Source organism: Hemitrygon akajei, chromosome 6, assembly GCF_048418815.1.
Source record: "Hemitrygon akajei chromosome 6, sHemAka1.3, whole genome shotgun sequence".
Lineage (NCBI taxonomy): Eukaryota > Metazoa > Chordata > Chondrichthyes > Myliobatiformes > Dasyatidae > Hemitrygon > Hemitrygon akajei.
The window spans coordinates 168,713,201-168,730,588 of NC_133129.1; the positions used below are offsets into that span (position 1 = coordinate 168,713,201).

The following is a 17,388-nucleotide window of genomic DNA, read 5'->3' on the forward strand; positions in this document are numbered from 1 at the left end:
ACAATCACAGCACGGAAACAGGCCATTCTGGCCCTCCTAGTCCGTGCCGAACTCTTAATCTCACCTAGTCCCACCTACCCGCACTCAGCCCATAACCCTCCACTCCTTTCCTGTCCATATACCTATCCAATTTTACCTTAAATGACACAACTGAACTAGCCTCTTCTACTTCTACAGGAAGCTCATTCCACACAGCTATCACTCTCTGAGTAAAGAAATATCCCCTCGTGTTTCCCTTAAACTTTTGCCCCCTAACTCTCAAATCATGTCCTCTCATTTGAATCTCCCCTACTCTTAATGGAAACAGCCTATTCACGTCAACTCTATCTATCCCTCTCAAAATTTTAAATACCTCGATCAAATCCCCCCTCAACCTTCTACGTTCCAATGAATAGAGACCTAACTTGTTCAACCTTTCTCTGTAACTTAAGTGCTGAAACCCAGGTAACATCCTAGTAAATTGTCTCTGCACTCTCTCTAATTCATTGATATCTTTCCTATAATTCGGTGACCAGAACTGTACACAATATTCCAAAATTGGCCTTACCAATGCCTTGTACAATTTTAACATTACATCCCAACTTCTGTACTCAATGCTCTGATTTATAAAGGCCAGCGTTCCAAAAGCCTTCTTCACCACCCTATCTACATGAGACTCCACCTTCAGGGAACTATGCACTGTTATTCCTAGATCTCTCTGTTCCACTGCATTCCTCAATGCCCTACCATTTACCCTGTATGTTCTATTTGGATTATTCCCACCAAAATGTAGCACCTCACACTTATCAGCATTAAACTCCATCTGCCAACATTCAGCCCATTCTTCTAACCGGCATAAATCTCCCTGCAAGCTTTGAAAACCCACCACCTCATTATCCACAACACCTCCTACCTTAGTAGATCTAACAGATCTATGGCTACTTGATGCAGTAAAATTAAGTTTTAGCAAGGCTATCATTGAATAGAGTTTTTTTAAAAACCCTCTGTCCATTTGTACTATTCAAAGATTTTCACTTTCTCCTGCACAGTACCACACGCAGACTCTGCAGATAACAGGATGACGTGGGCAGTATGAGAATGCCACTAGGTGGCAGCGACCCAGAGCTCAACAATGGGATCCACAGAGCTAATCAAAAGCAACTGCTGCCACCTCTACACAAACCGACCGCTCCAATAATTATTAACAACTGAGAAACGCAAGATAACACACTATACTACTCTACATGAATCACCCACAGATGACATCAAACTGAGAGCATCACAGTTTTGTAAGTGCCAGTTGCTGCAGTTGATGCTCGTGCAGAAATAGTCATATCTCAACAAATATTTGCACTTACATAATCCTTTTACATGCTGAATGCCCAGAGAATGAGAGAAAAGGCTGAATAATAAACAGTAAGGGAGGAGAATTTGTATACACAGAGACATACACACACACACCACTAACCCCAGACTCAGAGATTCCTCCATACTACAGAAGTGAAAATAAAACTGCATGGTTATGGGAAGACAGCGGGGGAGTTAGATTAACTAAATGGATACATACAGAAATTTTAAAAAAACAATTGGAACATGATGCATTGATTCTAGGGCTGCAAGAATTGATGACCTGAAACAAATCTTATAAAATGCTGTGATAATGGGCCCTTGACCGTGGGAAAATAGCTGACAGGATGTGGTGAACTACATATACCTGTCTGGACATGCCCCCCCTGCTGACTGCTCCTGTGGCTCCTCCCACAGACCCCGGTATAAAGGCGATTGAGGCCTGAGCCCGGCCTCATTCTCCAGGATGTAGTATGGTGGTCAATTGCTGCTTGTTCTTTCTTCCAGTCAATAAAAGCCGATATCTCGCCTCACATCTCAGAGAGTTATTGATGGTGCATTACAGGACAGCACCAGTTCTCTAAACAATAAAGAGTGTACTAGCCTCTGTTTAGAATAATCTGCAAATAAACTTCAGATGCAAGATTTTAGCATACTTCCACTTAAATATTTATGGGAGTTAGGTGACCTTCCATGACTCAATAGGTACAGATCTATTGTCATATATGAGCTTGCTATCTTGTTTGTGTGAGGACTAGGCCTCAGGCTGGGGTGTCGCCTGTTTACAGCCACTAGGAAAGAGGCTTCAGAGGCAGAGCACTCCCCTGGATGCAGTGTGGCACGGCTTCCAGGCTGGAGTTGGTGTTGCCACCCCACCCCCAGTATTCACCAGAAGACAACCTCTGTTGTGGTCGTCTGCAGATTTCAGCAGCACTGGATGGCTTGAGTTTGGACTCTTTATCACCTTATACCTACTGTGTGCACTTTGTGCTGTGTGCGACTGTTGGTACTGTGTTTTGCACCTTGGATCCGGAGTAATGCTGATGTGTTTGCTGTATTCATGAGTACAGCTGGCCCTCCTTATGCGCAGAACCAACCACGGATCGGGAAAACGCAGAAGTTCTCTCTCCAGCACTCGTTGATTGAGCATGTACAGACTATTTTTTCTTGTCATTATTCCCTAAACAATACAGTATAACAATTACTTACATAGCATTTACATTGTATTAGGTATTATAGATCGTTAAGAGCACCAAATTTCTTGGTGTTCACCTGGTGGAGAATCTCACCTGGTCCCTCAACACCAGCTCCATAGCAAAGAAAGCCCAGCAGTGTCTCTACTTTCTGTGAAGGCTGAGGAAAGTCCATCTCCCACCCCCCATCCTCATCACATTTTACAGGGGTTGTATTGAGAGCATCCTGAGCAGCTGCATCGCTGCCTGGTTCGGAAATTGCACCATCTCGGATCGCAAGACCATGCAGCGGATAGTGAGGTCAGCTGAGAAGATCATCGGGGTCTCTCTTTCTGCCATCACGGACATTTACACTACAAGCTGCATCCACAAAGCAAACAGCATTATGAAGGACCCCACGCACCCCTCATACAAACTCTTCCCCCTCCTGCTGTCTGGGAAAAGGCACCGAAGCATTCGGGCTCTCATGACCAGACTATGTAACAGTTTCTTCCCCCAAGCTATCAGACTCCTCAATACACAGCGCCTAGCCTAACACCTTGCCCTATTGTCCTGTTTATTAATTATTGTAATGCCTGCACTGTTTTGTGCACTTTATGCAGTCCTGGGTAGGTCTGTAGTCTAGTGTAGTATTGTGTGTTTTTCTTCCTCTCTTTGTTGTTTTTATTACGTAGTTCAGTCTAGTTTTTGTACTGTGTCATGTAACACCATGGACTTGAAAAACACAGTCTCATTTTTACTATCTATACCAGCAGTTATGGTCGAAATGACAATAAAAGTGATGACTTGACTTGATAAGTAATCTAGAGGTGATTTAAAAGTACAGGCAGCCCCCGGGTTATGAATGAGTTCCATTCCTGAGTCTGTCTTTAAGACGGATTTGAGGTTGGAACAGGTACATCCGGTATTATTTGGCGTCAGTTAGTCAAATGTTTTTCTTAGTATATAATACATATTTCACTTTTCTATGCATATAAAACACTTAAGAAATATAAGTATTAAGAATTAAATCACTGCGTTGCTTAGTAATAATTGTAGCTTTCATCGAGGCAGGGCCTTTCACATGCTCCATTAAAATTGTTCCGATCGTTGACCAACTGTAGCCTAATGCTTTTCCAATGACCAATGGCGTTTCACCTCTTTACGATCGCTTTATTACTTCCACCTTATTTTCAATCGTGATTATTTTTTCATGAACAGAAACACTGTGGATTCAGAGCTGCAGCTGCTCCTAAAGTCCATCGCACTGAGACAGGTTAAATAAGGGACTTGGGCATCCACGTTTTTTGGTATCCGCAGGGGGGTCTCGGAAACAATTCCCCGCAGATAAGGAAGGCCAACTGTATTTGTGTATGGTTGAACACAATTAAACTTGAAATGAATTGAATCTAATATCGAGCAAACAATTCAAATTTATTTCTGGCTATTCCTCTCTCAACCACTCCACTTTTAAATAAAACAAGTGGAAACATGCATCTGACTGCAAGACATTCCATTTACTTTCAGACAGTCGTGACCTGCATGTTTGCATTTATTGTGATAACTTTAATTATAATCTCAATTTGTTGGTGTCTTGTGTCCTATAATAAATAGATGCAGGCAGCTGATGATTATTAGCATGTAATTTTACCTGGGTTTCAGGGTTACAGTCAGTCTGTTGTATCTGTTTGCATGACAAAACTAAATTATGCAAAAACAGAGCAGTTTTTATTTCTAATGTAGCATGGGAAACATTCAACTTGTGCAACTGTTCATGAGATTTATCACACACTTAATCGTGGAAGAGGCCATTACAAAAATAGGACGCTTCTGTTACTGGTACCCAGAACTACAGCTCTGAATCAAGTTCAAGGGGCAAAAGCAGGGGGAATGATTGATTTGAATATTCAACAGGGTGAAAGGATGTTTCAACAGCATGTTGCTAGTACAGCTCAGGGTGTCCGGAGATCAGGTTTCAATCCAGCATGTCTGTGTTTCCTCCCCGTGCAATGTGAGAATGATCTCCAGGTGCTCCGGTTTCCTCCTGCTTCTATAGATGTACCAGTCAGTAGGTTAATTGATCATTGTAAATTGTCCCGTGATTAGGCTAGGGTTAAATCAGGGGTTGCTGGTTGGCACAGCTCGAAAGGCCAGAAGAGCTTATTTCATGCTGTAATTGCTAAACAAAATAAATGAATAGATGACAACAATGGGCGAGGAGGAGCAGACGGTATAGGTGGAAAGAAAGCAGAGGTAGAACAAAACACTCCTGGCAACAGATGAGATGTGCAAATTGGGTCTGGGAAACACATTCTCAGATTTAGGTAGAGGTGAACCTGATGGAGGCAGCAGCAATGAGATGTAGGGCTCGCATGTAGAAAGCACCAGTGAAGTCAAAGCTTTGGTTAAACAACTTCAGTTATGTAAGGCTCCTAAAACATAATACCCCAAGGTGATTTATAAGAATCCTACCAAACATAACATGAACCACAAAAGGAAGATATTAGAACAAGTGATATAAACTTATCAAAGTAGTTTTACTATCTAATGGGCACTTTCAGAATTGGAAACAATGCTGGTGGTTTAACCGTGTCCAAATGATTTTAAAGAAAGCTGGTGTAAATCAGTCAACACATGAAGGGAGTGTGAATGAGATTATGTGAGAGGGCATTCTAACCGGCTGCAAGGTATCCCCACTACCCAGGATTATATGAGACACTGCCATGCCTTCTTTGTTTCTGACCATCTCCACCTCTGATCCTCTAATGAGTACCAGCTCATGGACCTCTGGTTTCTTTCTCCTGTAGTCCATAATCAGCTCTTCAGTTGTGCTGACATTGAGTGAGAAGTTGATATTGTGGCACCATTTAACCAGATCAGCTTTAAATTTTGTGCTCCTTCCTTTGGTGTGAAGGATCTCTAAATCAATCAGCCATTTCTACCCGATTTTGCAGGCGGTTCAACTGTGATAGTTATGCTAAAAAATCTTGTGTTACAGAAAGTCAAGTTATAGCAGAACAAGCTGTAACTGTTTCAAACTACAGATTTAAACATATTTTTGTTTATGTTAGTTATAGTGCAGCTGTGATCAGAGAAAAAATGTTTAAATCTAATACAATGCAGATAGTGTTCCCCAATCCATCAGTCACGTATACACATTTCTCCTAATGGAAACCTGTTACTTATTACTTTTTTGTTATTGTTATTATTTCTTTCTTTTGTCTTTGCACAGTTTGTTGTCTTTTGCACACTGGTTGTCCATCCTGTTGGTACAGTCTTTCATTGATTCTATTCTGGTTATTGTATTTATTGAGTATGTCCACAAGACAAAGAATCTCAGGGTTGTATATGGTGATGTATATGTACTTTGATAATAATATTGCAATTGGATGTACTTTAGTAAATAGTTTAATTTTTGAAGTAAACACCCAGAATATCTGAATACTGACATTTATGATTGTTTAATTGTTTCTAAATCTCTTTGACAAAAGGACTGAAGAAAGAACCAAGCAGACAGGCTCAGAGGCACAGGAGCAGGAGAAGTAAAAAAAACTGAAGTTAAAATGTTTATACTGCGTATCGTAACAATTACTCGTTTCTTGATACAATTCATTTCCTCTACCAGATACACTGTAGTCAACTCTTCCGAGTATAGTTAATGCTTTGTAATTCGGCACTTTGGTGGAGTAGCAGTTAGCGTGATGTTATCGTAGCTTCGGGCATCAGAGTTCCGAGTTCAATCCTGGTGTTCTCTGTAAGGAGTTTGTACACCCTCCCTGTGGAATGCGTGGGTTTCTCCCGGGGTGCTCCACTTTCCTGCCACAGTCTAAAGATGTACCGGTTCGTAGGTTAATTGGTCATTGCAAATTGTCCCTGGATTCGGCTAGGGTTCAAATCGAGTGTTGCTGGGTGGTGCGGGTTGAAGGGCAGGAATGTCTATTCCGCGCTGAATAAAATAAAACTGACATAGATAATTTACTAATGATGTACATTCTTCTACTGCCACTTTTTATTCTAAATACCTCAGTAATTTTCACTGGTTTCTCTCCTATGCAATTATGTCATAATGTGAAACATTTCCTTGTCATTCTGCTTTGTGCAGCTGTGCTTCAGTCGTTCTACTGCACCTGATATCTGGCCTTTGAAATACAACCCTACAAAAGATGGTAAATACTGACATCGTACAACACATTGTTCTTGACTAATATTTACTTTATTTTATTGAGATCCAGTGCACAGTAGGCTCTTCCGGCCATTCGAGTCCAGCAACCCCCGATTTAACCCTCACCTAATCACGGGACAACTTAGAATGACAAATTAAGCTATCAACTGCTACATCTTCGGACGGTCGGAGGAAACCCACATGGTCATAGTGAGAACATACAAACTCCTTGTAGGCAGCAGCAGGAATTGAACCCAGGTGGCTGGTACTGTCACCACAACACTACCCTGCCACCCCATGTAATCTCCTTATGCCACTCCACACTTTTGACGGAAATTTTAATGTACACATTTATAAAGGAAATCGTTATTAGGTATTTCATACTGTAATTAGACTTTCTTTTCAGTGGTGGCATGCGACAGCCTTTCAATACTTCAGTTCTTTCTCATTCTCAAAATAAAACATAAAATGCTATTGAAAGCAATTTAACATGTAAGACATAAATATTTATACAATATACAGCTACAATGGGGACAAAATAACTCTTGGCTGTGCACAAATTGGTCTGATTATATTTGGAATATTGTGATTAGAATTAGAATCAGAATCAGGTTTATTATCACTGGCACAAATAAAATAGAATTTATAAATAAATTACATGTCAAATGACGCACTACCCTGGAAGTCTAACATTGACTGGATCCAGAAGATAACTTCAACTGTAGCCTCTCTACTTCCTTAAAACTACCTGCCTCTCCACCTAACTTCATATTGTCTGCAAACTTTGCAACAAAGCCATCAATTCTATCATGCAAATCATTGACATATAATGTAAAAGGAATTGGTCCCAACACAGACCCCTGTGGAACAGCTTGATTCACCGGTAGCCAACCAGTAAAGTCTCCCTTTATTCCCACTCTTTGCATCCTGCCAATCAGCATTCCATGCTAGAAGGAATGAAGGTATACATCTTCTTGAACTCGGACTATTATCGTTGTGTGCTAGTTTCATAAAACCAAAATATTCAGCAGTTTGAGTTTATAAGCTTTTAAAACAGTCAAATGCTGCATCTGGAATGTCAATTTCAGAAGTTAATTGTCAAGAGAGAGAATGATAAGTCTTTGGTGATAGGCAACGTTTGTATTTGGTCACAATTTGAAACTTGTTTGATAGGAAACATGTCAAAGATAGAAATGAGTGCTTACTCATGCTGGATAAAATTGAGTGGCATTTTCAAATTCCCTTTTTAAATTAGACAGACCAAAGAGATTGAGAACAAATTGCAATTAGAAGATAAAACAGTCCTAAACAATCTTATGTGGTCCAGAAGATTAGGCCACATGATATCCATAGTGAGTTGGTAAAATGGATTCAAAATTAGCTTGGTCGTGGAAGCCGGAATGTTATGGTAGAGAGGTAATTTTTCTCCCTTCCATATTCATTTGTACATTACGTGCCATATTGCATGACTTGGGCAAACATGGTCTTTCCATGATCATGATTGTCTTTGGCAAATTTTCTACAAAAGTTTGCTATTGCCTTCTTCAGTGCACTGTTATTCCAAGATGGCTGGCCCTGGACATCATCAATACTCTTCAGAGATTGTCTACGACTTGTGATATGCACCAGCTGTTCATACGAATATCCACCACCTGGTAGAGACGTATCTCCAGCCCGCCACCCAATAACCAAGGTAATATTTGATCCAGTTTACCAAATTTCTGGCTGAAAGTCTGTGATTAGTAATGTTCCACAAGGATTGGTGCTTGCTGTTAACAATATATATTAATGATGTTGACAGAAGAGTAGGTGGTCAGATTAGTGAGTTTGAAGTTGACTTGAAAATTGACGGAGCTGTGAATAGCGAGAAAAGTTGTCAAAGCAACTCATCAGGATATAAATCAATTGGAAGTTGAGGCAGAGAAATGGCAAATGGATGTTTAACCTGGACAAGTGAGGTGATGTAGTTTGGGAGGCAAAATGCAAGAGGAAAGTAAATGCCAGGAACCTTAAGAGCAATGATCTACAGGACGATCTTGGGTGCAAGTCCTTGAAAGTGGCACCACAAATAAATAGGATCTTCGTCTGTATGTCAAGCTGTATGTCATGCTTGTTTCTTTGGTCTGATCATTGGCTATGAAAGTTCGGAAATCATATTGCAACTGTATAAAATATTCATTAGGCTACATTTGGCATATTGTGAGTAATTCTGGTTGCCACATTACAGGAAGGACGTGGAAGATTTTGAGCGCTTGCAGAAGAGGTTCACCGGGAACCCCTGGGTTCCTGGTTGGTGTGTATTAGCTACATGAAGAGGTTAGACAAACCCGGATTGTTTTTTTTGTGGAACATTGGAGGTTGAGAATGAATGGATGGGGATATACAAATTATGAGAATTATATAGTCTTGTTCCCTGGTATGAAAATGTCAAATAATAGAAGGCATATGATTAATATAAAAGAGAGAGGTAGCTGCCAGGAATGCACTGTTGGAAGAGGTGGTAGAAGCAGACAGAATAGTAACTTTTAACAGGTGCTTAGATGGCCACAATAACAGAAAAAATACAAAAAATGTAGGTATGGGAGCATGACCAGGCAGATGGAATTAGTTTGGATTGGCATAGCCACAATGGGCTGAATGGCTTGATCTTGTGTTGTGCTGTACTATTCTATTCTATGTTCTATAGGATGTTTTAGAGACTATCAAATCATAATTAATTCCAAGCAACATCAACTGAATATCCGGCCGAAACGTCAACTGTGCTCTTTTCCACAGATGCTGCCTGGCCTGCTGAGTTCCTCCAGCATTTTGTGCATGTTGCTTGGATTTCCAGCATCTGCAGATTTTCTCTTGTTTATAATTAATTCCAATTTCATTTAATTTTCCATATATTAGCTAAGACATGATTGGTGTGCCTGAAGGTGTGTCACAGGGATTGGTGCTGGTTCTGTTGCCATTTGTAATCTATATCAAGATCTGTGTAATAATATGGTCTGTTAGAGCTAAAATGGTAGCAAATAGAATACTCAATGTGTCATATCTCAGTATACGACGTATAAGAGATAAGGTGTATGATCTTGCTTCACTATTACAGATTGTCAGGTATGATGCTGTGGCCATCGCTGAATCGTGGCTGAAGGATGGCTGTCGTTGGGAGCTGAACATCCAAAGTAACACATTGCTTTGGAGAAATAGGCAGATAGGCAGAGGGGGTGGTGTGGCTCTGCTGGTAAAGAATGGCATCAAATCAGTAGAAAGATGTGACATGGGATCGGAAGATGTTGAATCCTTGTGAGTTGAGTTAAGAAAGAGCAAGGGTAAAAGGGTCCTGATGGCAGTTATATACAGGCCTCCCAACAACAGCTGAGATGTGGACCACAGATTGCAATGGGATATAGAAAAGGTGCGTCAAAAGGGCACTATTATGATAGGCATGGGAGATCTCAACATGCAGCTCTATTGGGAAAATCAGTTTGGTAGTGGATCTTGAGAGAGAGTTTGTTGAATGCCTATGAGATGGCTTTTTAGAGCAGTTTGTCATTGAGCCTACTAGGGGATCAGCTACACTGAATTGGGTGTTATGTAATGAACCAGAGATGATTAGGGAGCTTAAGGTAAGAGAACCATTAGGAGACAGTGATCACAATATGATTGAGTTCAACTTGAAATTTAATAGGGATGAAAGTAAAGTCTGGTGTAGCAGTATTCCGTGGAGTGAAGCAAGTTTCAGTGGCATGAGAGAGGAATTGGCCGAAGTAAATTTGAAGGAGATGCTGGCAGGGATGACAGCAGAGCAGAAATGGTGTGAGTTTCTGGGAAAATGAGGAAGGTGCAGGATAGATACATTCCAAAAATGAAGAAACACTCATGTGGCAACATAGTACAACTGTGGTTGACAAGGGGAGCCAAAGCTAACGGAAAAGCTAAAGAGAGGGCATATAACTAAGCAAAAATTAGCAGGAAGATAGAGGATTGGCAAGCTTTTAAAAATGTACAGAGCAACTAAATGAATCATCAGGCGGGAAAAGATGAAATATGAAAGCAAACTAGTAAACAATATCAAAGTGGAGAGTAAAAGCTTTTTCAAGTATGTAAAAAATAAGAGAGACGAGCATGGATATGGGGCTGCTAGAAAATGAGGCCGGAGAAATAATAACAGGGACGAGGAGATGGTAAATGAACTGAATGAGTATTTTGCATCAGTCTTCACTGTGGAAGACACCAGCAGTATGCCAGTTATTGAAGGGAGTGAGGGAAGAGAAGTGAGTGCTGTTACTTTTACAAGGGAGAAGGTGCTCAAAATTCTGAAAGATCTAAGGCTACATAAGTCACCTGGACCAGATAGAGGGGCATCCATTTAAGATGATCAAAGCTTGCAGCAGGATCTAAACCAGCTGGAAAAATGGGCTAAAAATGAAATTTAATGGAGTTAAGTGTGAGGTGTTACACCTTGAGGGGGAGACAAACCAGGCTAGGACTTACACAGTGAGTGGTAGGACACAGAGGAGTTGAGGTAGAACTGAGGGCTCTGGGAATACAGACCAGTAATTCCTTGAAAGTGGCATCAAAGATAGGCAAGGTTATAAAGAAATCTCTTGGCACATTAGCCTTCATAGATCAAAGTACTGAGTACATGAGTTGGGAAGTTATGTTGAAGTTGAAAAGAAATTGGTGAAGCATAATTTGGAATATTGTGTGTAGTTTTGGTCCTACCTACAGGCAAGATGTCAATAAGATTGAAAGAGTGCAGAGAAAATTTATGAGGAAATTGCCAGGACTTGAGGACCTGAGCAAATTTATTCTCTAGACTCTAGAGTCTAAAGCGTGGAAGAATGATAGTAGATTTGATAGAGGTATGCAAAATTATGAGGGGTATAGGCAGGATATTTCATAGGAAATAGGCTGAGATTGGGTGAGACTAGAACTGGAGGTCATGGGTTAAAAGTGAAACATGAAATGTTTAAGGGGAACATGAGTGGGGACTGCTTCATTCAGGAGGTTGGTGAGAGTGTGGAATGAGCTTCCAGCAGAAGTGGTGGATGCAAGCTTGATTTCAACACTTAAGTGAAATTTGGATAGGTAGAAAGATAGGAAGGGTATGGAAGGCTATGGTCCCGGTGCAGGTCAATTGGATGAGGCAGATTAATAATTCGGCCTAGACAACATAGGCTAAAGACCTTTTTCCTGTGCTGCCATGTTTTATGACTCTGTGGTTAGATCTCCAAATAGAAACATTATTGGCGGTAAAGCAGTTTACAATAATTCAATCTGATTTCTTTCCAGAATGCCTAGTCAATTACAGGGTGCACAAGTTAGGATAAACGATTATCTTAGGTGAGGATTTGCAATATCTCTTCAAAACACCAAGTGACAAAATTCTGTCTCCCAGTTATGGGACTATGCTAAATAATTTCCGAAATAGCTCTTAAACTAGAAATGGAATACAATTTGCCTTTAGTGCACAGAAAACCTGTAATTCAAATGCAGTAATGCTTAACCTCAACTGATATCTGCAAATATACCACTATCTCACACTTGCATCAACAGTTGCAATTAATCAACAATATTGCATCAAGTAAATGTTTAGAGTTCCAGACCCTGTTGCAGCAAACAACACACTCTGTACTTGCAAGATAGGTCCTACATTAGACAGGAATCTCTTTTTTAGTTGATTCCAAAGTAATACTGCCTCAAGATACTTGCACAATACACAGTCCCAATTTGGCATCCCAAGAGAACCAGACTTGAACTGCTACCATTGGGAAACAGACTCTGTGACTGGGTGATAAAAGGACAGTTACTTTAGACATTTTACTATGAAAATTACTGTGATTTTTAAAAAGAATACTTTTGGGCTAGCTGTAGGAAGCTGCTAAGCCCTAATAAATACACAACCAGAAATCTTTTCAAAAGCTCGCTGTTTGAAAATTCAATTTCAACCACACAACGAATTTTTTTAAAACATTCTCCATCCCAGTTTTGAAAGCTCCCATAGCATCAGCACTCTTAGCAACTGCTGCATGACCTCCAGTAACTTACACATAAATGTGGTCTTAAGAACAACCAGAGAATATTATTTTTCTTTTGTAGGTTGCTTAGAAAGCTCTGATAAAAGGAAAAAAAACTGCTGAATATTTCAACAGGATGTTATCAGTACATGGCACAATGAAAAACCCTTTTCACCAACTCTCTTGGAACAAATTAAAAATCTAAACTTGATGTGCTTTACAGCCACGGGGAATCCCAAATTAGACAATACTCATTTTAAGGTGAGCCTTAGGTCCCACACCCCGAAGTTCAGGAATACCTCACAAATCTGTGAGCCATATAGCCATCAGACTCCTGAATCAGTGTGGATAACTGCACTCAGCTCAATGCTGAAATGACTCCACAACCTAGCCTCCCTTTCAAGGACTCTAGAAATCAATTTTTAAAAGTAAATAACTAATACTATTTGCATGATTTGGCTTCTTTTGCAGATTGGTTGCTTGTTAGTCTGTTATTTATATTTTTCATAAATTCTATTGTATTATTTTATTTTCCTGTAAATGCCTGCAAGAAAACAAATCTTCATGTGGCATATGCTGGCATACAAATACTTAGATAAGAATTTTCTTTTTGATCTTTGGGACTGTTTTTGCACTGTGATGTTCTGACAAAACAAATTTTACATGATATAAATGACTTGTAATAAATCTTATTCTTAATCTTCTTGATCCTTTGATATAGAGAATACTGAAAATAGGTAAGGTATAGCATCCCAATCACAAACAAGAGAAAATCTACAGGTGCTGGAAATTGAGGCAACACACACAAAATTCTGGAGGAGCTCAGAAGGCCAGGCAGCATCCATCGAAAAGAGTGAACAGTTGATGTTTCGGGCCAAGACCCTTCATCAGGACTCTAAATCCACACTTATTCAGGTCCTGATGAAGGTCTCGGCCCAAAACTCTTTTCCATTGACGCTGCTTGGCCTGCTGAGTGTGTGTTGCTCAAATCATTGTATTCACTTTCCAAACAGCAAACTTCCTTAAAGATTAGCAGGACAAATAACCAAATAAAGAGAGGATATACTGATGGTAGGTAATTGAATTGTTCCAACTTTCTGCAGTTAATTGTCCAAGTTTCCTTGAGGACACCTCATAAATCTGTGAGCCCTACCACCAAGGATGATAAGGTAGCATCATCATCTGCATATTTCCCCCCAAGTCACACACTAATCTGTAAATATGTTGCTGATCCTTCATGGTCATTGGATCTGAATCCCGAAATGCCTCCTGCAGGAGTACTGTGGAAGTACCTTCACCAAAAGTACTGCAGTGGTTTAACAACCTGGCTCATCATCACCTTCTCAAGGATAGCTTGGGAAGGAGAACAAATGTGTCTTTTGCCAGCAACATTCACATCAGAAGAAGTGAGTAAATAAAAGAATAAAGTAGTCAGTCCCATTCTCTGACACTTTTACTGTGGTCATGAACTTTGTATTTAGTGGCTGGAATAATTAGATGGAGTTGTATTAAATCAAAAGAACAGGGAAGAAAGGTGACTATTAATGAGACTTTTGAAAAACAAATTAGAAACCAAGAGAGTACCAGAGGAAATAAGCAGTGGAAAACCTGTATGTGATGAATGTCTAATCAGATAATCAAATATTACATCACTTTTAAACAATATACTGAGGCTGTGACCATCTGACTGAGGGAGAAAACAGGAGACAAGTGGCAGTCAGGAGGATTTGGTCGAGGTTCTTCCATAACCTTGAGTAGTAGCAGTCTAAGAAACCACTTCACAATCCTAATGGTGCTTATTTTTGTCTTGGTATTGCTAGGATCTTTAGCAAGAGCTGAATGATAGCAAGTTCAAAAATCACCCTGCAGGACATCAGTATTGCGACCTATAGAACATTTCCCAAGGTATGGATTATTCACCGGTTCTTTCTACGAGTCTGGGGTACATAATCAAATCTAATTTACACAACCTTTTACACAATTTCAATCCATTCTATATAAACTATAATGATTATCAGACAGGTTCCTCAACCTTTGTTGATTATAACAGTGGCCATGGAAAATAAGCTTATTCATCAGAGAAAAAATATCTCAACCTTACTATTAAGGTTCCAAATTGCTTATCCCACATACAGGAAGGTACGCATAATAAGATCTGTCGCTCACAATCTACTGACCTGTCCATTCAGTGGCCACTTTATTAGGGACACCTGCTCGTTAATGCAAATATCTAATCAGCCTATTATGTGACAACAATTCAACGTATAGAAGAATGCAGATGTGGTCAAGAGGTTCAGCTGTTGTTCAGACCAAACATCAGAATGCAAAAGAAATGTGACCTAAGCGCCTTTGACTGTGGAATGGTTGTTGATGTCAGACAGGGTGATTTGAGGATTTCAGAAATTGCTGATCGACTGGGATGTTCATGCACAAATTCTCTAGAATTTACAGGAAATGGTGGAGGAAACAAAGCATCTGGCAAGCCCCAGTTCTCTGGACAAAAATGCTCTGTTCATGAGAGAGATCAGAGGAGAATGGCTGGACTGGTTCAAGCTGACAGGAAGGTGACAATAATTCAAGTAACCACACATTACAACAGCGGTGTGCAGAAGAGCATCTCTGAATGCACAACACATCGAACCTTGAACTGGATGGGCTACAGCAGCAGAAGAGGATGTACCTAATAAAGTGGTCACTAAGTGGAGAGTTTATTATCACATATTGTAGGTTTAACCCACTTGAGGCAAGAAATTAATTACAGAGCTTTGGATGGATGTGCTGAAGTGCAGAACAAATTATATTCACTTTATTTACTCCAAGGCAGAGGCTTCTATTTCTCTGGGGTTTTCGGTGCACAATTGACCAATGACAATTGCAGAATTAAAAGGATAACCCTTACCATTTTCTTTTCTCCATCCTTGGGATCATCCACATATGAGAGGATGAAGTCAATCCTCCTGATTCCATCACAAAAGAAGACCGAATCTTTGCTGTAGATCTGTTTATCAATCTAAGGAATAAGCAGAAGATGAACTATGAAAAGGTGGGCAATGCCTTTGATTTTGACTCTTGTTTTCTGAGCAGTTCCAGGCAAAGAACAGGCCAAATTTCCACATCAGGGCAGAAACATGGCAAATAGCCAAGACAAGGTCATAACTCATACCGCATGCACAATTACTCAACAAAAGCAATAACATGTACGGGATGTAATGCAGAATAAGTAGTCTAATCCTGCTCAAATGCCTTTCAAAAAACAACACTGGATTATTGTTACACTTACAATCTCAACAGTTATTAAGCACAGTTGTGACAATAGTACAAAAAGCTAATCTTGTCTTGCAAAAACATTCCAATTCCAGCAGTGCCTGGGTGTACTTTTTGGAAACAGCTCCCGAAAGACCAGCTTTTTAAACTGCTCTGTTTTATTTTTTAATGCAGTTTCCTCACAACATACTGTAGTTTTGCTGCCTGCTCTCAGAGCAATCCCACCAAATTCATCTCCCCACTGATTTCCCTGCCATCAATTCTCCACACACGCTCATGACTACCCACCTTCCCCCTTTCTCTTGCCAAGCACCAAAGCCAGGGTAAAATTTACAGCAATGATTCATCCATTAGCATTGGGACATGGCTAGAAATTGTAAGAAGCCCATGTGGTTACAGGGTGAATGCGTACATTAGGGGGAAATGTTGTATTTTGTTATCTGCTTCAATGATCTAGATGATAATGTGGTAAACAGGTAAATACATTAATGGTTTGGAATGGACTAGATAGACTGGAGGGTCTGTTTATGTGCTGTAGAGGACTATGATCCTATGACACTAAATCTAGGAGAGAACAGTAGAACACAGCAACTGGTCCTTCAGACATTGTGCACTGAAAGGCCTGTTGCTGTCTTCCACTGTTCTCTTCTAGATTCAGAGTCATAGGATCAGAGAACTTGACAGCACAGGAACAGACCCTTCAGCCCACAATGTTTGTGCTAACCATTAGGCCAATACCAACTAATCCCATTTGTCAGCAGCTGGTTTATATCCCAGCATGCTCTACTTGTTCAGGTGCCCATCTAAAAGTCTCTTCAGCATTGCTTTCAGATCTGCTTCCACCACTTGCCCTATCAGTCTCTGTGTGAAAAATGATGTCCTGCAAATCTCCTTTAAACATTCCCCTTATCACCTTGAAAACACCCTCTATTATTTACTATGTTCACCCTAGGGAAACCAGGCAGACTGTCTACCTTATTTACAGTAATGAAGACAAAACTTAAAGCATGAAGAAATGTCCATTCAAGTGGGAAGCAAGAAAAAGATTGTCTGCAAGGAAAATAAAGTAAAAAAAATAGTCCTGACGAAGGGTCTTGGCCCAAAATGTCAAATGTACTTCTTCCTATAGATGCTGCCTGGCCTGCTGCTTTCCATCAGCATTTTGTGTGTGTTACTGAAAATAATAGACTGTTCATCTCTCCACAGACACTGCCCGACTTGTTGATTTCTTCTTGCATTCTCGGTTTTCATTTCAGATTTAAAACATCTGCAATTGAGCAAATGGCCTGAATCATCTGGCTTCTTCACCCTTTGTTTCCATTCGTGATCATGGGTGTTGGCCCAAAGCGTCGACTCTTTACTCCTTTCCATAGATGCTGCCTGACCTGCTGAGTTCCTCCAGCATTTTGAGTGACTTTGGACAGAAGCTTAAGCATCAGTATACACGTAAAAGAAA

At 40.2% G+C, this 17,388-nt stretch overlaps 1 protein-coding gene across 6 annotated transcripts in view; it reads right to left on the reverse strand.

Moving 5' to 3' along the window:
* Nucleotides 1–17,388, reverse strand: part of ano5a (anoctamin 5a) — a 179,110-nt gene that overhangs the window by 76,513 nt on the left and 85,209 nt on the right. For all 6 annotated transcript variants that reach the window (XM_073049738.1, XM_073049735.1, XM_073049737.1 and 3 more), the window contains one exon: nucleotides 15,568–15,678. In XM_073049738.1, coding sequence (XP_072905839.1) covers nucleotides 15,568–15,678 — 111 coding nt within the window. The remainder of the gene's footprint in view (nucleotides 1–15,567; nucleotides 15,679–17,388) is intronic.